The sequence below is a fragment of the Coniophora puteana genome (assembly GCF_000271625.1).
Source record: "Coniophora puteana RWD-64-598 SS2 unplaced genomic scaffold CONPUscaffold_3, whole genome shotgun sequence".
Classification (NCBI taxonomy): domain Eukaryota; kingdom Fungi; phylum Basidiomycota; class Agaricomycetes; order Boletales; family Coniophoraceae; genus Coniophora; species Coniophora puteana.
The window spans coordinates 312,452-337,762 of NW_006913055.1; the positions used below are offsets into that span (position 1 = coordinate 312,452).

The 25,311-nt window shown below is 52.0% G+C and overlaps 6 protein-coding genes across 6 annotated transcripts; 3 read left to right on the forward strand and 3 right to left on the reverse strand.

The window, feature by feature from the left end:
* Positions 1-386: 386 nt before the first annotated feature.
* CONPUDRAFT_150731 (uncharacterized protein) lies at positions 387-1,084 on the forward strand (the record flags this gene model as incomplete). The annotated part of the gene is made up of 9 exons (XM_007767414.1): positions 387-420; positions 483-524; positions 580-599; positions 662-676; positions 727-765; positions 824-852; positions 905-915; positions 976-1,007; positions 1,064-1,084. The coding sequence occupies 9 exons, from the start codon at positions 387-389 to the stop codon at positions 1,082-1,084; spliced, it is 243 nt and encodes an 80-aa protein (XP_007765604.1).
* Positions 1,085-2,724: 1,640 nt separating this feature from the next.
* CONPUDRAFT_150732 (CyP450 monooxygenase) lies at positions 2,725-4,939 on the reverse strand (the record flags this gene model as incomplete). The annotated part of the gene is made up of 13 exons (XM_007767415.1): positions 2,725-2,803; positions 2,861-3,004; positions 3,073-3,198; positions 3,246-3,270; positions 3,332-3,388; positions 3,445-3,634; positions 3,686-3,699; positions 3,762-3,858; positions 3,912-4,027; positions 4,084-4,232; positions 4,292-4,480; positions 4,532-4,661; positions 4,723-4,939. The coding sequence occupies 13 exons, from the start codon at positions 4,937-4,939 to the stop codon at positions 2,725-2,727; spliced, it is 1,533 nt and encodes a 510-aa protein (XP_007765605.1).
* A 730-nt stretch (positions 4,940-5,669) lies between these two features.
* Positions 5,670-9,676, reverse strand: CONPUDRAFT_163005 (uncharacterized protein). Its single transcript, XM_007767416.1, has 7 exons — positions 9,635-9,676; positions 9,481-9,583; positions 8,321-9,433; positions 6,581-8,161; positions 6,353-6,499; positions 5,891-6,274; positions 5,670-5,821 (listed from the first exon to the last, which is right to left on the reverse strand). Exons 3-6 carry the CDS (start codon positions 9,395-9,397, stop codon positions 5,966-5,968), a joined length of 3,114 nt encoding a protein of 1,037 aa, XP_007765606.1. The 5' UTR covers positions 9,398-9,433; positions 9,481-9,583; positions 9,635-9,676; the 3' UTR covers positions 5,670-5,821; positions 5,891-5,965.
* Positions 9,677-9,859: 183 nt separating this feature from the next.
* CONPUDRAFT_80306 (uncharacterized protein) lies at positions 9,860-11,176 on the forward strand. Its single transcript, XM_007767270.1, has 4 exons — positions 9,860-10,027; positions 10,082-10,889; positions 10,959-11,078; positions 11,137-11,176. Exons 1-2 carry the CDS (start codon positions 9,941-9,943, stop codon positions 10,253-10,255), a joined length of 261 nt encoding a protein of 86 aa, XP_007765460.1. The 5' UTR covers positions 9,860-9,940; the 3' UTR covers positions 10,256-10,889; positions 10,959-11,078; positions 11,137-11,176.
* Positions 11,177-12,799: 1,623 nt separating this feature from the next.
* Positions 12,800-14,524, forward strand: CONPUDRAFT_142299 (uncharacterized protein; the record flags this gene model as incomplete). Its single annotated transcript, XM_007767417.1, has 7 exons — positions 12,800-12,866; positions 12,961-13,202; positions 13,292-13,895; positions 13,966-14,039; positions 14,103-14,216; positions 14,277-14,396; positions 14,483-14,524. 7 exons carry the CDS (start codon positions 12,800-12,802, stop codon positions 14,519-14,521), a joined length of 1,260 nt encoding a protein of 419 aa, XP_007765607.1.
* Positions 14,525-19,404: 4,880 nt separating this feature from the next.
* CONPUDRAFT_49609 (Aldo keto reductase) lies at positions 19,405-21,832 on the reverse strand (the record flags this gene model as incomplete). The annotated part of the gene is made up of 9 exons (XM_007767059.1): positions 19,405-19,490; positions 19,547-19,823; positions 19,886-19,986; positions 20,108-20,183; positions 21,138-21,175; positions 21,228-21,294; positions 21,352-21,450; positions 21,502-21,628; positions 21,696-21,832. The coding sequence occupies 9 exons, from the start codon at positions 21,830-21,832 to the stop codon at positions 19,405-19,407; spliced, it is 1,008 nt and encodes a 335-aa protein (XP_007765249.1).
* Between the last annotated feature and the right edge of the window lie 3,479 nt (positions 21,833-25,311).

Genomic DNA, 25,311 nt, shown 5'->3' on the forward strand with positions numbered 1-25,311 from the left:
CCCAGCGTCCGAAGGTGCGGGAATCGAACTGCCTCGTTGTACGTTCGATTGTCTAAAATGGCCATATGTCAGGTCAAGTGAGCGGAAATGCCCGATAAAACTCATGTTCCTAGCCCCTAGCACGTTTTCTTCCGGTCGTCCTCCCCGCATCCAGCCCACTCACCAACTGACGTCGGCCCCGGTCCTCCATCGTTTTGTTTCCCGTGTCCAAACGAGAAGAAGGTCTCCATCGTCGAGCATAGCTATTCGTGCTCGCGACGTGGAGCGCATAACATATCTTTGACGCCAATAGGATCCAACGTCTACCTACAAATACATCCTATTCTTCGCCATATCACCCCGGGCTTCTCTTCTGATCGCTGCTCGCGTCAACGTCTCTTTACATCATGACGGAAGTTACGTCACTCAACCATGCTCAAGGTAAGATATTGGAATGAGGCTGATTATACTGCCGAGATTTATCAATGCTCACGAGTGAACAGCGGTCACGTTGGCACTGTTCGCTATCACGACGTACGATTACCGTAAGTGATTGATGTTTCCCTCACTCAATCGATTGATAGTTTGACCACTCGAAAGTCCTCAATCTCTCTCTGGAGGTGAGATCATTCAGCATAGCTCACAGAACGGTCCTGTTATCCTCACTCAACGGACCCCCTAGATTGACTTAGTCTGGGTAAGAGACGCGTTGACCGTTTTCCCCGGTCTGAATTCTGACTTCAGTAGGGCAAGAAGTTTACCACGATGACATTTGTTTTTGGCATGGTATGTTGGGAAGGGCGGCATGTGCTTTAAGAGATTAATGGAGGCCGCCGATTCACAGCTACGCATCTTGGGTTTCCTGTGGGCTATGTGAGTGTTGTATTACTTAGGTGAAGCCAATCGCTGCTGAAACCAAAGCCAGCGCAGAGATCCGTGAGCAGTTTCAATCATGCCATTGGGGGAAATGCGCTTTCTGACACTAACGCGTGATAGTCGTTTCTTCTGGAGTGTCATTCCCGGAGCAGGTGCGTGTTGATTATCGCAGCCGGAATTCATGCGCACCTCCGCTAACGTGAGACAGGGGTACGTTATGATTGACTAATGTGATTCGTATTATCTCATCTAAGCAGCTAACTTGACATTCTTACTTCAAGATGTGAGTGTTAGTACGAGTGTGCGTTGTTCCCTTGCTGCTTATGTACAATAACGACAAGGTTCTTCACTGTATGCAATCATCATCACAAGCGAGGTCACGATTCTCGTTTTCTTACAAGGTAGAATACCAGTATATGCCCATAACGTTGGCTTACGGAAACGACGGTGGCGTAGTCATGATGACCATCCGAGTCCACGTCCTCCTAGGGGAAAGGAGGGGAATCCTGATATTTCTTTCAGTATGCTTCATAGTCGCACACTCGCTCAACTTCGTTTCAATGTTCTCCCTCCTTTCCGCCCGCGATGGACTCGCTTGTAAGTTACTATTACTATTACAGATTATTCCCGGGAAGACTCTAAGCTACATACATAGCTGTGCAACAAGTTTCCGGAACGAGTGTCTGCGTTTATCACCTCCCATGGCACCGAACCTGGTCATATCCGTTAGGCTGCGGGGCAATGCTAGGGTTTGAAGCCGTGCTTTGCGGGTTTGCTCTTCATCATGCGGTAAAGCATCTCAAGGAGTGCCGTTGGAGTTCTCCAACTTGCACGGCTGGAATGTTGATGACCTTAATGATTCGAGACAACCTGATATACTTTGTTGTGTACGTGCTGCCCGTTGACCAACTATCGAAACTATCCTGACGCGCATGTGTGCCAGGGCTCTCGTCGACTTACTCATCGCGGCTGTGACAGAGGCACCTTCGCTTCAATCGGTGAGCCACAACGTTTTTTCCCGACCAGTAGGGACCAGTCACTAATAACGTCGGCCGTTTGAAAGTCGACTCCGTTGACTGACGTGTTGTTTGCTGTAGAGTTTGGATTTAACACCATGGTCGGACCGTGGATGATGCTCGACCTTCGTAAGCAAAACGAGAGAGAGGATGAAACAATGTGTGAAGGATGATTTGTAAACATGACCTAACGCTGAAGGGCTCTTTGGTGTAATTATCGATCGTATACGTAACGCACTTCATGGTGGAGAACTTCATGTCAAAAAAAAAACTCACTTCCCGAGTGCTGCTTCGATACTTAAATGGCTGGAATTGAGGGTCTTAGTACTCAATACCACGTCACCAGTGGTCTTGTATTGGTGTGAATACTTTAGGATAATTAACTTCATTTATAGTAGAACAGGTAGGCAATTGGAATTTGTGCGCGTAAAGCATTGCTATAGATACAACAGGGCCAACGGTGAGCGTTTCTACCTCGGTGTAAAGTTAGTTTAATGTTCCCTCGTTAGCTTTGCTTTGACCGTGTTCCGTCTGACTGTACAAATAACTCAATGCCAATTTGTACATGTGCGGATTGTCTAACATAAAGCATCGGGACTAAGGACGATGTCAAAAAGGTTACTGAACAGTACCAGGGTCTTGAGACATCTCCCTCCAATCAAATCAGGCCCCGTGGGCTAATGCTAAATTATTCATCTCATAAGATGCGTCTCCATTGTTCCCGTGGCTTCTTGATATCCTGCGTGAAATTGAGTAGCACACTCTGATGAACGTATTAGCACAATATACTACAGTTTGTAAGTTGCTGGTGTCCGTAGTGTCCTTGTACACATGGGCGAGTGGGCTCTCACTCTTATCCCTCTGTCATCTGAACGAGTTCCGCAGCATGCGGGGACCTTGGTGCGACATGGAACGGATACTCCTTCGGATGTCTGTAGAGGACCATCAGCTTCGGGTTGTGTCTTACCGCATAGCGATGGATCACGCACATGATAACCCCAGGCGTCCACTCCGGCTCAAAGTCAATATCTTTACCCTTCTCGTCCTTGGCCTTGGCAAGCTTGAAGCACGCAAGTACATTCACGATTGTAATCCAGATGGCCGCTTCTGCGAGGAACTTCCCGACGCAGATCCTTTTATTAAAGTAGCCATCACTTATAAGCCACCTGATAACCCGTCTAAAGTAAGTAGTGAAGCTCACCGGCGTCCATAGCCAAACTGCTGCTGTGCGGTATCATCCGTGAGTGCTTTCCCGTCTTGCGTGAGGAAGCGCTCCGGCATGAAGCGCATAGGTTCAGGGTACACTCGTGGATCATGAGTCATGGCCCTGTTGTCGTAAGAATAGAATGAGATCACGTCCTGCGATGTCCTTACCAGATGTTCGTAAAAACGAAGGTATCTGGAATGAAAACCATCCTTAGGAAAAGAGGTCTATGAATCTCATCGAAACCACGGCCCACCTTTTGGGATAAAGTACCCATCATACACGTCATCTTCCTTGGTTAAATGCGGCACCCCTTCCCAGTGGCGATTGATAAGCCTTGTCATTTCCAAGTCGCTCGAAAGGACGTACCGAGCGGAGTGACCTGACACCATCGCAACACCTCCCGATAAAGTGCCTCAATATACACGAGTGACTCGCGGTCTTCCCATGTGGGTAGGCGTTCACCGCCCGTAACGCAGTCCAGCTCCGCCTGTGCTTTTGCCTGTACTTCAGGAAAGAGGACCATAGCCATCATGAATGCTGACATAGCCGACGACGACTTTAAACGGGATGAGCCAGCTTTTCACCAAGTATCAAATCAGATGCTCACCGTTTCGACGGCGGCTGAGAAGCGTTTGAGCGATCAAAACATGTGTTTTTATGACCGAACTGAAGATGCAACTTACCTGCATAGCTCGTCCCTGCGACAGACTTGATGACGTCTACCTCCTCCCCGTTCTCAATCATCTCTTGTACGATGCAGTGCTGTCCTGTACCGTCAGCCTTCGAAAGGTTAGACGTTTTTAACATGTATCTTAGAATAAACTGCAGCTCACCGAGTTCTTCTTCACGAAGTCGTAAGGCGCATCACGCATCTCTCGCGTCATTGCTCTGCAGATGTTCGCATATCGCTTGAACCCCGCACCAGGGAACCACGATGGGAGATGCCGCACTATTCTCATCTCTTCCCATTAGTAGTTGAGGATGAATGGAGGATAAGAGACGCACAGAAGGGTAAGGCATTAACGAGCGCCGCTCCAGGGAAGAACGAGTTTGTAAGCATCTCGCTCGCCGTATCCGCGATCTCCGCGAATCGGTCACCTTGAGGTGCGATCTCGTATCCATACAGAACAATCATGATCGTCGACGCTGTGAATCTGTGATTGCCCATGAGCACGCCTGCTTTCAGTCCATAAATAAGAAACTGAGGACCCACGTCCGCAGGTGCGCTTCCATGCGCTCAGGTGCGCAAAGTAGGTTGCGCAAAAGTACATGTACCTTGGCCGTCTGGAGGTGCCTATACGACCTGATTGAGTCGGGTTTGAGAACATTGTGCATGGCGCGCCGATGCTTCCGCCAGTGATCATTGTAGTTGTAGAAGCCAACATTGAATTCCCAACCCATTCTGCACCCGGTGTTAGCATAACGTCCACGGAGTGTTAGAAAGGGTGAGTACAGCGTAACCATCGGCACCTGCGGCCGGTCCGAATACGTCGCCGCGCGCTTATCGAGTAGCTCTTTCGCGATCGCGTCCGAGTTGATGACGAGGAGGCGCATGCCAAGGATTTCGAGGTAGATCAAGTCACCTTCCCGCCATAACCCATCAGCCTAGCCCGGCAATGATAGAGCAAACAGCACCGAACGCACCAAACGTCTTTCCCCACTCCGCATAGGTCAACCATGGCGCACCAATGTTGATCCCGAGCGTGCCCACGAGCGGCAGACGCGGTGGACCCGGGGGCAGCGGGAGCCCAGCAGGGTTTGCACGTCGCTTACGTAAATATCGACGAGCGATGACGAGGATCGCAGCTGCCATAACAGAGCCGATAACGCGCAGGGAAACCGAGTATCCAAGCACGGGCATCAATAGGCTCGCATTAGAGATCAAAGTCAAATTTGAAGCTGGGGTGAAGTTGAATGCAGGTAGTCCCATACTGTGACGAGCGAGCCACGGCAGGATTATGGCAAGAGCTGAATCGCCCCGCTCGCCTTTATACCATGATACCATGCGATTAGCGCTGGTGTGCACACAGTGGCGCCTTCTGTCCTCGCAATCGCAGGAAACAAGTACCGCTAGCCCGCCACCAGTCCGTTATAATGGACACGCAAATAGTCGAAAAAGAAATGCAAGCGATCGTCTGGCAGTCTGTCAGCGCCGCACCTAAATTCTCGCAGTACACCGAGGTGTCAGCGCACACTTCCGAAGCGAACTAGAACTCGTACCATTCGCGTGGCGTGACGTCTTGTGGGTGCACCAAACCCACCCGTGACCGGCATTTGACGGGACATCGACCAACGCGACCATACATAGGAACACACAATACCGATGTACTGTATAAACCGGGTGTTTATCAGTCTTCCGATGCGCCACTGGCGTGTTTGGGAATGTTCGATACGCACGTTGGGACCCGGGTTTGGACTGTACGTGTGCGTAGACGCCTGTAGGTGGCTCAGAGCCGCAACTGTGCTTGCCCCTATTTAGTTAGCATAAACCGTCATCCTTAGAACGCCGCAAGAAATGCCACGAGAGCCCGAACACATGGCTGGGGACTACAGTGATCCGTGCTCACGCTCACACGAACGTGAAGATTTTTGGAAGCCGAAGCTAATGCATGTAAGGTATCCACGAGCATAACATCAACCGAGAAAAAAGTCGCAAAAAGGCATGTGCAGGAAATAAATACCTCTAAACGGTAGGAAGAAAAAATAGTGCATAAATATGAACAAAACGAAAGCGAAGCTAGTCCTGGAACGAAAAAAAAAACATGAGCAAACAGAAATGCATATGATGCGGCGCATCACATGGCGAACGTACGATCAAAACCAATCGCAATCACAAACTCCTGTGCGCCTCCCCGGGCCGCCACCGCCAACCGCCAAAACCACAAAGCTACGCCACCGCCTGCCCGGGCCGCACACCTCTCCCGCCCTCGTACCGGTCCCCCTCGTCCGTGCTCCTCCGCCTCTTTCTCCCACCGACGTTCTCCCGCTCCCGCTCAGACGCAGGCGATGGGAGCGTGAAATACCGCTCGATCGGCGGGCGCTCTCTCTCGCGCTGGCGCTGCGCAGCCTCAGCCGCAGCGGCGATGCTCGTCGCTGATGTCGGCGGGAACGCGTTCGACGTGGGCGACGTCGGGTTCGAGTGCACGAGCGACTCGATCGTGATCGCGGCGGGCACGTCTTTGTGCCGCTTTTTGTACTGTAAACAAACGGCCGACCATGTCAGCTTCTTTCTTTTTGTTTCACTATAATCTTAGAGGGAAAGCGAGGAACGCACCGTCTCGAGCTCGGGCCTGCCCCTCCATTTCGCGATCGCCTCGCAGAACCGCAGCGCGGCGCGCTCGACGGGCTCAGCAGGGTAATGCCACGCGAGGTCCTCCATGTGCGTCGACAGATCCGGCGTGCGCTGTGGAATCGCATAGAACTGCGTGCATCCACAGTCCATAATCAGCATCGAGGAAAAAAGCGGAGCAGAACCAAAGAATGAAACAAAGAACAAACGTACCCTCCTCAACCGCTCCCCCATCTCCTCCGCAAACTCCCTCTCCGCCCCGTCTTTCCCCTGCCCCTGCCCCTGGCCTTGCGCACCCCCACTCTGGAGCGACGGAAACATGATCCGCGTCGCCGCCTTCAGACTAGGCAGCTCATCCGGATCAAACCACTCGAACGCGCGGTCCGCCTCCTCTTCCTCGCTAGTGCTCCCACTGCCACTCCGCCCATCTTCATCATCCTCGCCCCGCTCCGTGCTCTCCTCCGTCCCCGTGCCCGTTCCAGTGCCAGTGCCAGTCCCGGTGCCAGGTCCAGCAGCAGCCGAACGTCCACCACCAGGAACAGCAGCACGCCACGCAGCAGGCAGCCCCTCAGGGAACCACCCCTGCGCGAACCCACTCTGGCTGTAGCCCGCCGCCATCCCCGCCGTCGGGCCAGGACCAGAGGGCGCAGGCGACACCCCGCTCGACGGCCCATACCCAGACGCGTCCTCGCCGCCGAGCCCGAGCCCGACGCTGAGCAGACACTCGACGGGCGCAAGACCGCGCCAGCCGCCGGTGAGGTAGCCCTCGAGCGCGGCGCGCGTGAGCAGCCCGGCGAAGAGCGCGTACCACTCTTTGCTCGGGCGGAGCGGGATGGCTTGCTCGTCGTTTTGCTGGTCTTGCGTTTGATTTTGATTGTGGTTGCCGGGCCGTGCGTATTGTGAGATGCTCTGGCTCCTGTTGCGCCTCGCCCCGCCGCCGCCAGGCGTCCCCGCTCCGGGTAAAGCGGCGTACGTCGGCGTGGGCGTGACGGGGACACCATGACCATGACCCCCGGCCGACGAGGCCCCAGAGGAAATATTGATCCAACCCGACGACTCGGCGGTGTACTCCCCGTCCTTGAGCTCCTGGCCGAGCTCCATCGCCACGAGCGCGCTGAGCCTCACAAACCGCGGAACAAGCTCCGCGATACGCGTATTGCCCGCGCCCGTCCCGCCTCCCTTAGCATCTCCCGTACCTCCGCCCCCTGCACCCCCATTCCCACCCCCACCAGCGCCGGCGCCAGCAGCCCCAGAAGCGCCACCCGCGCCACCACCCCCCGCGCCCTCGCCCTCCGGATCCCCCTGCGGCCACTTACTCTTCCTCCTCAACACACTCCCATGCACACCCGGCCTCGCCAACCCACTCCCGATCCCGCTCCCGTCCTGCCACCCCGTAATCCCGCCCCCAGGCGGCGCATCGCCCGCACCGACACCCAGCCCGCTGCCGCCCATTCCAGCTCCAGATCCAGTGCCACCATGCACAAAACCGCCTCCATACCCGCCCATACCCGTGCTCCTTCCCCTCCCCGAGTCGCTCACATAGGAGAGCGAGAGCCCGCGCATGCGCCCGGGCCCGCCGACGGGGCGCACGGGCTGCTTCGCTTCGACGCAGATTTCGCAGCCCTGGTGCAGGTGTCGCGGGCAGCGGAAGGCAGGTGGGGAGTTGGCGGTGGATGGGTCGGCGCCGGCTTCGTACAGGGCGCGGACGCGTGCGGAGGGGACGGGGACGGTGGGTGTGTTGGGGGCGGGAGTGGAAGCGGGGTTGGGGGTTGTGCTTGTGGAGTGGTAGGGGTGCTGGGAGGGGTGTAATAAGTCAGTATGCGTTCGGTGTTAAAGGTAGCGAAGAGGTGGTATAAAGAGCGTAGTGTAGACGTGGAATGAGTTGGGTGCATATATGCGCCCGAACCATGACGGAAAAGCAAGGACAACGGTGAAATAAACTAAAGTACTCACCATGCCGCCCCTCGGCGAACTCGTCTCCAGATGCGTCCCCACAGGACCCGCACTAATAACCGACAACACCTGCAACGACGGTGGTAACACTTCACCGCTGCCCCCTCCTCCTCTCGAGCCTTCTGCCGCCCCCGGCGTACCCGCAAATCCCGACGTCGACGGACTTCTGTACGACCCGGGCGTACTCATCTTTTGCATAACGGGCGAATTGCCCGGCGTCGGCCCATCGGACGCAGTCGAGCTGATATTAATCGGCGTAGGATGGTGATGATGCCTATACGGCGGCGGCGGCGCCTGCCTCGCAAACAGGTCATTGATCACGGTGCCCAGCGCCAGCCGGAGCCTGACACCATTCGGCAGCGTGTGCGGGTGCGGCGTCTGCGCCAATAGTCCCCCATTGTACTGTCTCTTCGGGGACGACGACCCGCCCGTGCCTGCGGCAGCGAGCTTGGGCGAGGACGGCGGAGACGCCAACGGGCCCGGCCCCGCGTCGTCGTCCATGATCGGGTGTATAATCGGGGGCGGCTGGTCGAGCATCGAATGCACGACCTTCTCCAGGCCCTCGGCTCTCAGACGCAGACTGCGGGCGAGGACGAGATCCTGCTTCTCGTGTCTGGTCGCCTCGTCCTCGTTATAAGGATGATCCGGGCCGCCCTCGCGCGCTTTGAGATTGTGCACGGGCTCGCCGTCGCTCATGGCTTCGTCCTCCTCGTCGTAGGACTCGGGGCGCTCGCGATGGCGGTAGGCGGGGGCGGAGGGCCCGCCGGTGCGGTCTGCCATGCCGAGCTCTGCGCGGGCCTGGGCGAAGCGGGTGCGTGCGTGGACCCAGAGCATGTGGTCTACGATGAGTGTGCGGGTGGACTTCTCGCGTGGAGGGATGGAGTGGAGGTGGTGGGCGTGTTTGTGTGCGGGTGCCTTGAACGGCGGTGCAGCTGAGGTGGAGGCAGCATTGTTGTTGTTGGACGAGCTGGTCGAGGGGCGTGCAGACGAGGACTGGTGTGCAGATGACTGGGATATGGGAAATGCGGGGAAGTGGGGCTGAGGGGCGTGGGCCGAGACTGGCATCGGGTACGGCATATCAGCACTCTCGATCGTCCACTGTCACTTCTCCGTCTTCACCCGCCAGTCAGCGAAAGAAACACAGCAGGAGTCAAACCCACCTCGCTGTCTATTCTCAGCCAAACGAATCTCTCCGTTCTGTCCTATAATCTCCGAATCTCGACGCGCCGGCGGCTGCTCACTCGGGTAACAAATGCGCGTCTTCTGCTCCTCGGTCAGCATCCACGCACACCATATCCAGTCTGTTTTACGTACGTTTTGTCTATTGCAGGATGGCCTGCTGGTGTGGGACGGAATGGGAAAAGGCGACATGTAAACGCTGAGCGTGTAGTGGTAAGAACCGGAAGACTCCACCCATAAAAGGAAACCTCCTTTCGTCTCCGGGTCTCGCTTCCGACCCTCGCACAATACCCTCAATAGCCCCTGTCTAGCAAATAATCATGCTCCTACTCACTCACCCCGTTTTATGAGACTACGGATACATATATAACATTCATATACAGACATCTAGTGTAACACAGGCAGGTGTAAACATAAAATTAGTCCATGAGTCTAGAGTAAATGCAGTGTAGCGACATCGACGAGACCGTGAAACAACATGCAGCACCATATAGATCGTACATCACCGAGAACGACATATCTCATATCCTGAACCGCGTATTAGCCCCATACATAGAATGCAACAGCTACAAAGCGACTCACCACCTCGGCCGAATCTGCTGTTCGGGATGCCTCCGCATCATCGCCTCGTCCACCCGGTGCTCTTCCTCCTTCTGCGCCGTCGACGGCCGCCTGATCCGTGGCGGATACCCCGCGGACGACTGCACAGATTGCCTCCCCGCACCCGCAGCCTGCCGCTGCCCATCTCCTTGCTGATACTGCCCAGGAAAGGGGAACCGCTCCGGTTTGACCGACCCAGCGTACCCCTGCCCATACCGCGGGGCCGGCGTCGAATCAAACCGCCCACGAGTAGACTCCGAAGACGTCGTACCCGACGAAGTCGGCGTCGTCGACCCATACCGACCACGCTCGTATCCACCCGGCAGGCCACGCACCCCACTCGCCCTCACGGCCGACCGCCCCTGCGCCTCATAGCTCCCCTCGACCCTCTCATAATCCTGCATCTCCCGCCTCGCCCGCGCACCCGGCACACACCCCTCCCTCGCCCTGCTATCCCTCCTCTCCCGCTCGCGCTCCATCTCCACCGCCACAGCCGCCACCATCCCCACATCCCGCTCCCTCCCCATATCCCTCCGCCCGTCCCGCTCCTTGACACCCCCGACCTGCCTCGCGCTCCCCGCCGGATTCATAGCAGCGCTCATCGCCTCCCGCGCCTTCTTCGTGGACACCTTGTATGTCCCCTCGCAGAAGAACCCGCCGGGCACGCCGGTGCAGCGGTATGTCCCGGGAGCGACCTGCGGCGGGTTCGCGTGTCGGCATTTGCGCGACGAGCATTTATTGTGTAGCGGCGAGGGCCAGTCGGGCGGGAGTACGGACGCTTTGCGTGTGACTGCGCAGTGAGCGTGCGGTGGGGAGAGGTGTTAGCAATTGATGACAAGAGGACCAGGAGGGGACATACAGAAGTTCATCGCTCGTCGTTCTCGTCTTCAGAGAGGCTCCTGAGTGAAGCAGTGGTAGGTCGCAGGGCAAGTCGTAACCCAGTCGTGCACGACGCCTTGCGTCCACTCCCCATATATACCTGCCCCAACGCATGTCAGGGACCCGGCAGCATATGAATGAACGAGAGAACAACGCACGGCACACGGCACGCGACACACGCAGTCGTCAGCACAGCATCCTTCCGCTCAGCCCCTCCGCCGCACTGTCAATGTCACACCCACCGTAATAACCCTTGGTTCCGACGCATACACGCATTTGCCCATCGATCATCTCCGCACAGTGAGGTGATTGAGGGCGATTATGAGGACCTAGAGGCAGCACCGAAGACCGAGACCGGGCGAGGGCAGGCCGGTATGTTTCTTTCTATGAGTAAGGCAAGTTCCACCACCCACCAAGAGCGTCCGCTTCGAGGAGGGAAGGAGACAGATGGGGAACCCTGCTAAGCTTCTTGGAGCCGTTGGGCCTGCGACTTGGAGTTGCAACCAGGGGTCGAGGCGTGTGTGATGTCATCCACGTGGCAGGGCCCTGCCGCTGGCCTGGCGGTGACGACGAGAGGGACGGAAAGAGGAAGAGACGCGAGGGTGACATGAGGGTCCTAAAGCGGAGTGACTCCTCAACGAGGGCGCAGTCAAGCAACCGTGACCAAAGGCAGAACGCCACAGACAACCTCCACCTCTCCCGCTTCTCTCGACTCGACACTCGAACAACACAGACCAGCACACATACACGCCGTCGTCGCCTTTCTACAGTATCCAGACAGTGCGTCTAAGGAAGGGCAGAACATGAGCGCTGAGCCACCGCACGAACACAAGCCATGTCGTAACGCACCTGCGCCCGAGACGTATTCACAACGCACGAGACACGCGACGACCTCAGCTCCATCCGTTGTCGGCCGGGTATGTCACAACAGGCGATGCAGTGAAGCGCCCAAAGAACGAGGAAACTCTAAACCTGAAGCGTCGTGGACGTCGCGAGGCAGGCGGACCTGCAGCCGTTTTATGTAAACGCCAATGCCGACTCTCGAGCCTCGACCCGACCTGATTCAAAGGGCGCGGAACGTTCGGCGGGCGTATCGTTCAAACAGCGCGAATGGGATTTTTAGGGATAGGAAGGCGAATACACGATGATGAATGTGTGTCGAGACGTTGAAGTTGACGCTGTGACTGGCGGTGACAAGCGCCGCTGATGGGCGCAGACGTTGTCGCAAACATCTCGTCCCCGCCGGGCCGGCAGCTCCCGGCGCGAGAGGGATAGGGGCTGCCGTGCAGCTGAGACCGCTGGCCAACCGCTAGCACTCTTTTCCCTCCCCGGTCCAAAGTAACTAGTCTCACATTCGCCATATTCTGTGATGTTTCGCATCCTTACACTTCTTGACACAGCCTCATCTTTGTCTTCTTTTCCACCTGTCAATGATCCTATGTCATTCAAGACTCCATGTTGAGTTGATCCTAGAGCTATACCAGTGTACTCAACGCGTCGATATCATCATCAAAATACCTGTGTAAGTCGCTCGCTCGATCAGCGCATCAGCTTTTTCAATCAGCAACTGGAGTGATTTCTGATATACTTACACAATGAAGGTACACGGACGTGGACACGCACATCGCCAATCTCCAACGTCATCGCCATCCATCAGAACATGGCGGGTCTTCACTACTTCGTCCATAGAAACATTTGAGAAGGCTATAAAAGATCAGAAAGGAGAGTTTAAAACCTCGTCCCCCGTCCTCCTTGAAAGTCTCAGCCATCTTGATCAACTGCGTATGGGGGAGAAATTTGCGTCTTCGCCAGGAGGTAGTAATGAATCATTGGAGACAGTATCAGCGTTTGCTCCGCTATATCCAAACCGTCGATCGGAAGAAGATTGGTCCGACCAAGCGTCAGAGAAGCCTTGGTTACCTTTGCGTATATAGTTCTTCGCCCAATAATGCGCGCTTAGGCTCATCTTTCGTTTATTATAGGAAACTTCTTTCGTAATGTTACACCAAGTGCCACCAAAGAAGACGTTAGTGTTCGCCCGAAGCGCTCCGACGTGGCTGTATATGCGATGAGCATTGCAACTCTCGGGCATCTCTGCAGCTTTCTACACGTCACCTTATTTGCTCTGCATGTTATCTTGTTTGCATTGCGTGCTGGATCCGTGGACCACCGAATGATGGTCCCCATAACTGGAAACAACTCTAGGATCTCTACAGCGTTGAGCGTATGTCTCCAAGCGTTTTATACCGTGCGCGTCTCATTTTGTCTACTGGGGGAATTGGATGAACGCTAACTCTTGCCTGTCACAATCAGCTTTACTCGACGATTCTGGTGGCAATAACCCAGCGTCTTGGTATGCTAAATGTGATTCGCCGCCGGCAAAAACTCACGGTGCTCGCCGACGCCTCGAGCGCATGGTTTGGCTTGGGCAGTGCATTGATGGGGCTGTGGGCTAACATTCGCAGACCTGCCGGTATTGTTTCTTCTGCAATTATCGCGGTCTACTCGGCATCTATCATGTCACTTCACGTCGTTAGCGGGAGTATTATGTCGCTCACGCCTTTCAACCAAACCGAGGTCACAAATGTGCCGACTTTGATAGCTTGGCCTAGTTCTTCGACGTTCTCGGAGATGCAAAACGTGGATTGGCAGACAATCACTTCTCTCGTCTCTAATTTAGGGAAACTAAATACGTTCAATACCCAAGGTCTTGATAATGCAACCTTGTATGACACTTTCCAGCAGCCAAACCCTGCCACTGGGACAGCACAGTTGAACGCAACCACAATTGGCTTTGACTGTGGGCTCATTCCAAAGGCTAATATGTCCTTGTCGTTTTGGAGTAACGACTCATCTTGGGAGCTGGATTACTCTACGGGTGAAATGAATTTTTCCCAAGTTGCTTTTCAGCTTCCCTGTGGGTTTTGCGATACTCATGAATATACACGGATGCAAAGTGTACTAATTTTGTGGCTTTTTTGGTGAAGGTGCAGGCCAGACACAAAATTACTATGATTTATCCGATGTAATGTCATCAGTGTTCTCTCATAAAGATGAAAATGTACGTGGTTTTTACTTATCCATGTGCTTTATAGTTTGGCGTTGGATTAATAAACGCTTTCAGAGTCTAATTGCGTACACGCTCACGGTTTCCCCAACCATGCCGTCCTCGTCCATCGCGGATTATGCCCTACCAATCACGTGGTACACGGGTGGCGTTGGAGAGAGAATTGTACAGGTATACATAGCTCTATGCTCAATGACCTCCGCAAACTCTCCCGTTTCGGTAAACGTGCAGACAAATGCGCTTCAGAAAGACCCGTTAAGCGCAAATGATGGGCCATACAGAGACTGGCAAGGACTTTTGGAAGGAATGACTCTATCGTCTCTGTTGGACAATAGCGTCATGTCAGCATGGGTATGTGCAGAAGACATAACGCACGACAGGAAGTGATACTGACATATTAAAAACTCATGACCGCCCTTGCTGATTCACCACGTCAGATTCTACGTTCGAGTATATGTATCTCAACGATACCATGACAGCAAGTACTTCAATAGTTGATGAGTAGATACCTTCCTCAATTTTTTCATGCTGCTAATGATCTTCGCAGTTATATTATGCAACTATTGGGTGTTAATGGCGAGAACCAGACTCAACCCATGATGGATTGTAACGAAGGTATGGGGTCCAACGTGTCAATCAGCGTTAACGACTTCGAAAACACTCTTTCCCAAGTGGCCGCGGAAATGATTTGGACGGGTACGCAGAATTACGTTGATGTTAAAAGAAACAACTCCTAAAAATAACTGGTCAATCTTTATAGCAGGTGAGCTTGCTGAAGGTGGAATTCAGCGACAACAAGGAACGGCGCAGGCACAGCAGTTGCTTCTAGTCTGGAGATTAAACGTTCGTCTCTTCTACTTTCTGAGGGAAGCGGTTTCTGGATGCTCATCAACTGTTGGTCTCTTGTAGGTCAATTTAGCTCCCGTGAGTTTACCCAGCAATGGAAAAATCCCCTTGCAAGTCACTCATCATCACTTTCTAGCTTTGCATTGCGTTCGTCTCATCTACTGTAATGATAATTCTCTCTGCGCTTTTCGCTAGATCAAAATGCGATACAAACCCAGTCATCAACGACGTAGGGATTCTCGAGATTTTATGGCTTTCCGAGCACGACCAGTCTATGAAGTCAAAGCTTCGGTCTGTAGAAGTCCCTACTAAGGATAATTTGAGAGCAGCAGGAATGGTTCCGCTTTATCAATCGGAGGTTAATGTTACGGATATTGGCGAAGAGGGATCACCGTTTGATATATCGGAATATTTATAGAGGAAAATTACATTTATGTCTTTCTAATTATGTGATATACAGAAGGTGAAAGTTGATGTACATGATCATATGTCGATTTACAATAATAACACGGGGTTCATGACACAACGCGAGGGGATTTTCAGTTCGAGTGTAAGCAATGCAACTACTCGCTCTACTTTACTCCATGGAATAATACCAGAATAATTCAAAATCCAGTGTTCTAGTCCTCGTCCTCGCGTGTTATCAGTCGGGGAAAGGCAATACAGCCACCAGCTTGAAACTAACTCGTGCATGACCTGACTACTTTTCGGCTCTGCTGATGGCACTTGTGAGCTGCTTAGTTCCAATAGTTTCGAGTGTTTCTTATGCATCCTCCAGAGTCAGTGTGTGTGAGCGGCCTATCCGTTTACAATCACAATTTCCCAATTAGAGCAAGAGACACCTGTATGCCTCGTGTTTGGCTCCACAACACTTGTTGCTCCATCTTTCATTTCCGGATGGGCACTGGTGTGAGGAGTACTATATGGGCAGAGCGTATGACTTTCACTACAGATACTCACCTTTCGAGTCCGTGTGCTTGTCCAGCCAATTATTGACAGACATATGATGGCGGCGAGGGGCGCCGAACGCGCCGCAGATGAAAGGCTGGGAGACAAGGGAGGTGAGAGTCGGAGGGAGAACAAACCTTTTCCAGCTTTTGGATTGTTCATCGCTGCTTTGCTTCTGCGTTGAAGGTGATTTCAGCTCTGAGTTGAACAGACGCGTCAATGAGTGTGACGCTCAACACGAATCCAATCCGGAGCCTCCAATTGGGCCCGTTTACTTTGGTGTCCATTCATTTCTTGTGGTTCACAGTCCAACATCATCTTTTTCTAAGCCCAAACACCTGTTTACTTCGGAATTAGATTGTAGCTCTGGCTGTGTATACGTGGAGAATCGAAAAGGCACCAAATAAGATCCAAAGATCCGCCCATTACCACAGTCCATCATTGAATCACTCTCCGGGTAATATTTACCGGTGGAGTGCTCCGAGGATATCGGTGAATTAAGAAAACACCGGCTTGCATATAAGAAAGGCACAAAACTTTTACTGGACTGGAGTTTCTCAAGAGATCCTACCGGTAAGCTAACGGTAGCTCATGAGACGGGAGCGTATACTGATGTACCACACTAATTTCTCGACTAATACAGCCTATCCCAGCCTACTTCGCCGGACTAGGTTGCTTCTAGAGATTTATAGGCGTATGTGTTGGAGCTCCGTGCACCACCCGTTCAATCAAGAGACATTCAAGAGAGCCGCTTCGCTCCACCGTGCAAAGTTTTCTCTCATTCTACCTGTGACAATTGCAGGATGTCAACATTCAATCAAGGGGAATGCTTTAAAGGTATGTTCCTGCCTCAAGTGAGCCAGCATAGGATCCATCAGCTTGCGATATCGGTATTCTAGTTGCTGCATACTGTTTATGCTTCTATGATTTTGGTATGTCGACACATAAAATTACCTGAGCTTATATCGCATTGATTCCCAATACTTGGTTTCAGTATTAAACTTTGTACTTGAAGTATGCAAATGCGTCGCCATTTTGAGCCGCATTACTCATCTATCTCTTCAAGGTGGAACTAATTTGGGCAAGGAAGCAATATCAACTTGATGGAAATCTGAATAACCCATGAATATAGTCTCGACGCGTCTCTGGGATGTCTTTGACCTATATGATGGTAGCCTCTTTATTTTTAAATGTTTGAGACGCAATGCTCACCACACGGTATCATGCACTTAGCTCCGCTACTTCGGAATCTGTTGGGTAATGTAAGTCAGTTAAGTTGGCTTTCGGAGGAGTGCTGAGCCTGTTCATTTTAGACTTGCGATTGGTACGTTCTACATACATAGTGAGAACTTTGTTCTGAATAAGAAGAAGTCCAAGATTTTGCAGCAGACTCCCTATCAACCCAAGTGAGTAGTTTACCAACGACTCGCAAGTTTGTTAATCCTACTGAACTATCACTCTCGATCCGGAGGCGTATGTACTGAGACTCTGAATAATCATGGCTCATGGATTTCCCTGAATTCTTTGTTATTCAGCTGTAAGAGGTCGTTTGCTATTTCCCGGGTTGATAACATATGAAGGAGCCTCAATTCTAGGTTTGGGAATATGGTTTGTGTTCGAACTGATCCTCGTTATCAATACGATGTTACTGCAAGGTACTCCTGAGGTGAGATGCAACTGCCGGGGGTCTAACAAGTACGTTCTAGGGGTGATGACCGCACGCGTATATGCGTTTCTTGGAAGAAGAAAGGCACTATTGAAAATCCTCCTCATTTGTCTCTTTGTTGCACAAGGGATGGGGATCGCATGCAATGTGTTCTTGTTTGTGCTCAACTTCGGCCTGAATAGAACAAGTAGGTGGTTTTAATCGCCAACTTGTCTCGACAACTGACGAGAGCATCTTCAAAGCGTATGCGGTGACTACAAGGTTTTGGATTACTCCCACGACCAATAGTTTATGGATGGCATATGAAGTTATCCTGATTGTTCTCGTCCTCTGGCACGCCATCTTCCGTCTACACATTTCATTTTGGAAACACCCATTGCCATCAATTGTTAACCTTACTGAAGTTTTTATTAGCCAAAACCTCATATATTTCTTTGTGTATGTGTCATCATTGTACAGCAAGAACTGATCTAACGAAGCTTGTATAGCGTCTTCTTTTCTATGTTCTTCAACATTCTTAGTGGAATACCTTCTACTGATCCTGCTGAAGTAACTGTCCTAGCTTAAGAACAGAAACACACCGATCTGTGCTGATTTGAATCGCCTTTAGATAACTGCGTCAGATAGCATCTGCAGTATTCTCAAGAATATTCAGCTTTCCATGATCGGTCCATCAATGATCCTTGGCCTGATGAAGAGTTCAAACGCGGGAGATGACGGTGAAGAGGTGTCATATGACATGAGTAGTTTGGTGTTCGTCTCGGGAAATCGCCGTCATTTCGAATCAGATATCTGAGGTTTCTACGACATTGGCCAACGAAATGTCTATCCTGAACGTTGAACTCAGATGTGGTGATCGACCTTAATATTTAGTCAGTCCTTACAAATCTATCCGTTCTGATTGTATGTACGTGTCCGATTTTCAGGACAGCTCAGAAACAGCCCCAATTGAAAGAACTTGCTAGTAGCAATAAGACTCTGTGATATTGAATACATTTGTGTATGTGCATACGCTCTTTATGAATACTGGAGTTCTTTCAGAGCATTTACACAATGAATAAACGATTAAGGCCAAAAGTCGAGGAACTCAATATTATTCGTGTATGTGCATGTTGATATTTGCGCCGTAACCACTATCATACCACTCAAAGTGCCCAATGGTCTGCTGGGGCACATACGGTTCGTCGAGGTACCTAATCTCTTCATCCGCAAGTGTGACATGCATACCCTCTGCATTGGCGTCAATACTCGTCCAAGCTAAACACACGAAGAAAGACCCACCGACAACATCTCGCAAGTTCTCTTCTTTCGTAAACCCGACAATGGGCGCCGTAACCCCCGGCTTAGAAAGAATCCACCCAATCGCAATCTGACCCATACTGACGCCACGCTTCCTCGCAATCTCCTCGACTCTGTCTATGATTGCGTGAGCCGCCTCGGACTGGCTGACGACCTTGCTCAGGAAGTCCAATTCGGCGCGCTTAGTCTGCTCGCCACGCGTGCGCGGACGCGCCAGCTGTCCGCCCGCGAGGGGGGACCGGGGGATGGAGCCGACGTTGAACATCTGTGCGTAATGATTAAGACCAAGGCGTTGAGAGAATCAGATTGAGGAGGTCACCTTAAGGGTGGGGAACATCTCGCGCTCTTCCTCACGATAGAGCAAGTTGTAATAGTTCTGCATCGAGATGAACAGCGTGAGTTTGTTCTGGATGGCATAGTATGCAATGCTGTCTGTCAGTCTTTCGATTTTCTGGCATAAATATTTGTTTGGGACGCACTCTGCATGGCATGAACTGCGTCGAAGCGTTAGTATGCGAAGAATCAGAAGGGTTTAAAGACGTACATTGATTCGCTCAACAGGAGCTCATGCCGATGATTCTTTGGTGAATACAAGATAATCTAACTATGACCGATGATTTGCTGTGGAGCATAGGGCTCGTCGAGGTACTTGACCTCCTCTTCCGTAAGCTTGACGTGAACGGACTCTGTAGTTTCATAAGCGCTTGTCTCCACCAACATCCACAGACTAATATCAACGCACCAATGGAATCCTGGAGATTCTCCAGCTTCGTCGTGCCAACAATAGGAGCCGTGACACCCGGCTGGGCGAGTGTCCACGCAAGCGCAACCTGGCTCATGTTGATCCCGCGCTTCTTCGCGATCTCCTCGACGCGGTCGACGATCTGGTGCGCAGCATCGGACCCTCCAAGCATCTTGATCATGCGGTCGGATTCGCCGCGCTTTGTTTGTTCTCCGCGTGGACGTGAGAGCAGACCGCGAGCGAGTGGGGACCAGAGGATGGAGCCAACACCAAACATCTGAGAACAATGTGGAGTGAGAAGTTAAGGAGGGATTACGCGCATATAAGGGCAGGACTGACCTTCAGTGTAGGGAACATCTCGCGCTCTTCTTCGCGATAGAGCAAGCTGCAGTGGTTCTGCATCGAGATGAACAGCGTGAGCTTGTTCTGGATAGCATAGTCTATAGCACAAACAGTTAATAAATTCACATGTATAGTTGACGAAAAGATGCGTACTCTGCATAGTGTGGACCACACCAGAAATTCAGCGATTAGATCTGCGAAGGGACGTAAGCGACGTACACTGATAGGCATGGCACGAGCTCATGCCGATGTATCGAACGTATCCGGCCTGTACAACGTCGTGGAGAGCTTGCATCTAAGACCGTATTCAGAACTGATCAGTTTGTCAGACTCCATATGCCACTATGAAAAGTGATTGATGCGAAATTTGCACTACCGGTACCCAAATCGATTGATTTGCAGCAAAATGGTGCAAATCAGATTTGGATACCTGACAGAGCAATGCGAATTTTGTGACTTCGCGGAGTGGAGCGCGATTGTGGCATCGGCTGTGCTGATGGGAATCGATGACTAAGCGTGGGCACTTATGACGCACTTGAGTTCTACCTTCTTCCGCGTCTCACCTTCATCGTCCCCTTTCCGTCCCCTTCCCGTTCCATCAGTCACCATCGCTTCTGTGCCCGTACATCGTGCCGGAGCGCTCTTCAAACCATAATGGTAAGTGCTCTGTTCTCGCTGCCCGTCTGATGCATGTGCTGACGCTGCACTCTCCCAGTCTTAGAACATTTCGCCACTGCCGCACTAAAGTAAGCACCCCATACTCTACTTGTCATATGCGCCCTGCCCCGTCCTTACTACCAACGTGCTGTTGGGGCCTTACCCGTCCCCTCCCCGGTCTATCCTACCTCTCACCTCTCCTCGTCCCCACTTTTCCCCACCTTCCCTGGGCATTATGCGTTACCTATGCCATGGTGTACTGTATTTAGGACCTCGCCATCCCTGTATTGTAGTCACCGTCTCAATATATCGTCGTGTGCTTGATTTACGGCGCGTGAATGCGTGAATACCGGTTGGTCAATATCTAAGGGTAAGGGGTCTATGCCGGCCAATTTGCACTAAAATGTGGCAAAATTTGCACTTAGAGTACCCAAAATCGATAAGCAAAATCTTAACTTTTCCCGGCAAAATTTGCAACTCGGTTTATAGCAAAAATTGCACTGAAAGGACGCAAATTTCACGCATAAACAGTGCAAATGAGTAGTGCAAAATTCACGTCATTCAAACCCTACAGTGCATGTGAATGACGCACCGTCTCCTCGAATGGAGTATTGTAGTCAAAGCGGTGGCCTAGTTCTCTCGTGAGCATTACACTCCGCTTCAGGAGCTCAAAGACACTCACACTGGAGGACGTCGATATAATCCAGCTGCAAACGCTTGAGACTCGCCTTCACCGAGTCAAAGATATGCTGAGTTGAACCGGGCTATCAGAGACGCATAAAGTCATAGAAGTCAATGATGCATACCTTGCGGCTAAGGCCATGCTGGTTCACAAACCCGATCGTGTCAGGATCCGGGACCGCCATAATGTTCCTGCCGAACTCGCTGGGAATCGGGAAGTAGGGCTTGGTAGTGTAAGCACGCTGATTATAGGGTCTGCGCTGTTGGAGTCTCACCTTGGTGAGAATAACAAGTTCCTCGCGAGGGAGCTGAAGCTGTTTGATCGCATTGCCGAGCATGATCTCCGACTTGCCATTGGAGTATGCGTTCGCGGTGTCAAAGGCCTGGATGCCGGCGTCATACCTTGAGAAACCGTTAAACAGTGTACGGTAAGGCGCATATCGAAGACGGTCAATCAAATCTCACGTACGCAGCCTTAACGAACTTAATGCAATCATCTTCAGGAAGCAGCCAGGGGGAAAAGCTGGAGTCGCCAAAGGACATCAAAGCCATGATAATCTTTGAGACCTTGAGGCCGGACTGGCCCAAACGGACTATGAACGCCATAAGCGACGGCTCCTGCTTCTCACCCTGATGCGGAAGACATGCCGTAGGTCATTTTCTTGGATTTCTGGGACGACATGATGACTGATAGGTTGGGAAGTAAAAACTGAAGTGAGTAGAAGACTTGCGAGGGCTGTTAGTGTTCACCTGTCCCTTTTATACTGGCCAGCTCTGAGCGCAAGATTGGCGTTGGCATAAGGGTGCTTACAAGCTTTGTAATGCTACCTGCATTTATGTAAAATCTCAGCATACGCATGAACAGTGAACAACCGCGATATACACAGTATCATCTAAACGACCAAGTAACATCGTAAGACGAATTGTCAAACACGATGTTTCGAGACTCAACGTACATATCATTCGGCCCGAAACATTACAAACCTCCTCATACGTTCGTGAAAGGCGACACGGTAGGGTGCGGTATTTCGGACTGTAGAGGCAACAAGATGTCATACTGGCCAGTGGCCGATGGAGGTGGGAAGACACTTCGCACAGATTTTAAAGTTTGACACCTGCAACACTGAGCAGCTTACCGCGTTCTCACGGCTATATTTTAGGCCTTTCTACACAGCCACATCATTCACTTACAGCGTTCGTTCTGATCTCTTTCCACTTTGACCTTTTTGTCAAGAAGTTATTGTCGAAGCGACACCTCTACTTGTGAGTAACGTCCAAATTACCAGATGCTCTGAACCTATCTTCCAACTCTAGGTAATCTCTTCTATTGTAGCTTCTAAAGCTACGTGACACGAGCTTACCAGGTAGTTGACCTCCGAGTCTGTGGCTTCAACAACCTCCTGTCTATAGGCGCCTACAGCGACTCTTTGCTGCCTCCCGCCCATGTCTCAGAATGGAATTGTTAACGCCTTGTAATCCGGTACAACTTATGACTCATGATTTTACTGCTTGACTGTCACAATCTAGCTCAGCGAGGCGGCATGCTGAGCATCGCACCCCAAACACAATCTTATCTCCGCGCGCACAGGACTCGACGGCATCGGAAGTTGGAAGTGAGCTCTCTGCGCACTGCCTCTTAGAGTAAAGCCCACACATTGGGTTGCACAGTTTCATACTAGACAAAGCTCTAGACTACTGTAGGCCGACGGGAACCTTAGCTGGTGAGCGCAACCTTTGACACGGAGCGCAATAACACGCTGAATGAATTAGCGCTCCTCTGGGCGGTCAAGCAGTTGGGGCCGGACTGCCTCTTTCAAGAGACTGTTGTTTCCGCTGATTTCGAAATGGTTTCCTTCATTAGTCCTTATCTGAAGACCTCAGTCGACTTGGCCAGCGAGATGAACGGAACCCATGAGAATCACAAGTCTTTCATCGGAATTCTCCGAGAAGGTCTGCTCTCTTCTTACTCCGCTGGGGCACAGGAAGCTTGCGAGCTTCGGACATCCCCCTTTTACAGAAATATGTTGTGGTTCCCAGGTAAAATGTAAGTTATCTGTGCCTGGTAGGCACCATTATTACGTCGCAATGGAGTGTTCTTGCCCCGTCGACGCCTCCGAACTTTCACAGCTTCGACTTCACGATCTCCTTCGAGGTGCTGCCTAGGTCGACACGGAAAACAAATCCGTCTCCACAATCATCGTCTTGGGCGATGACTGTAAAGCTTGTCGTTTGGCTGGTTATACATGATTCTGGACTCCATAAAAATCCAAAGCAGTCATGATGGTGCGCTGCCTCCTCTTAGACGGACGTGGATGCTTCATAAAAAGCCACAACCCCATTGACTCCCACACTGTAGGAGTGCATTTCGTTCGTAGTACGTGCAGATCCTGATCCTGATCCCAGTTCCTGAGACGGCCACAGTACTCCGTTGCAGATGGTACAAACAACAAGATTCGACAGCAGTCGGCCTCTCCCGAACTTTGTTTTCAGGGCAAGGCGTAAGATACCCCTGGTTCTTACTCGTAGTTCTGCAGTCTAGGTGTGCGCGCCAACTTTGCATCATTACTCACGATGGCACGTTCACAATCCGTTCGTCAGCGTAAACGGCTCTGGAAATCACTGTTTGCACTGCATTACGTGGTATTGAATAGTACCCGGACTCCAAGTTGCTTAGACTATTGCCCGGTACTTTCCCAAGGCAAATAGCCATCCGACTCGCTCCAAGTATCTCAAGAATCATGCACGCAGTGGAAGACTATCTGGCATTCAAGGCGTCGAATAGCCAAACCAAGAGCTCCCCCAAACCGAAGGTTTGCTTCCACTACGAGCTGGGATCGTCGCCCTGCCCCGAGGTACGCGCAAACTATCAACAACTCGCACTAGATCCTAGCCGGCGCCCTCCCAACCATGTCGACGACGATGCTGTACACAATTTCGATGATCAGAGCCAGCTTGATCGTGATGTGGGCACGAATGACGTCCAACACTGCACCGCGTTCAAATGAACTCGAAGCCGCGCGACCAATAGCAACATCAAACAATTGCCTCCGCTGGCTGGTGCCTCATACACGCGCCCTCGCTAAACTCCGAGTCTAGGTTCTGAGTTCTGACCACATCCACATCCACACCCACGTCCATCGTCCAAACGAGCGCGATCGAACGGGATGCAATGCCCGATCGAACTTGGTGTTATCACAAATAAACAAGGTAAAGCTGTATTACCTACTTTTAGCACCAACGAATGCTGCGCGCCCGTGCAGCGGCCACAGCCTCGGCGTCTGGCTCGCTGAGACCGAGGCAATAGAGTTTCCACTACTGGATAGCTACTTGCACCTGCTCGCCGGCCTCCGCGCATCGGCGATTTCGTGATCACCGCCTTGCCAATAGTCATACAGCTGGAGCACCCTTGAAGCCCGCTATGACCTTAAGCTGTATATGATACTGACTTGACAGCGCGGCGCAGCGACAAACCTTCGAGGGTTTAGCAATACAGCGATAGGTGCAGCGAGAAACCTAATCGTTGTCTATGTTTAGAAATCCCGCTCCTTGTTCGATCCTTCCTCGTTAAGGTTCAGGGAGAGCTGACGCCGGACGCTGACAACGATCGGACAACGGAGGATGGAGCACGGAGACTACGGCCATCCGCCCGTCCGACACTGATGCTGATGTGACAGACGTCGACGTCGACGAGTCTTCTGCACCCTCTCCAAAATCCAAACCGTCTCCGCGCTCCCCTAAGAAACGATCAAAACATCATCCGGTAGTACATCATCGACCCGAGGCAATACACACCACATTTCAAGTTGCAGCTCAAACGTGTCAGAGGATCAATCTAGCTGACCATCCAATAGCAACTTGTTGAACAGCAACAGCAAGAGTTCCAACATACATCTCCCGAGTGATGATCCAACGAACGACGAGCGTCGGCGCCACGCTCGTACTAGCATGGTGTTAACAAATCGACCCATCCACCCTCCGACTCCGAGATCGAGACGGGACTATCTCATCCTGATCTTGATGTCTGATGCCTGAAGCCTCGCCCAGCCCCCTACCATCCACCATCCACCATCCAGTGCCCACCATCC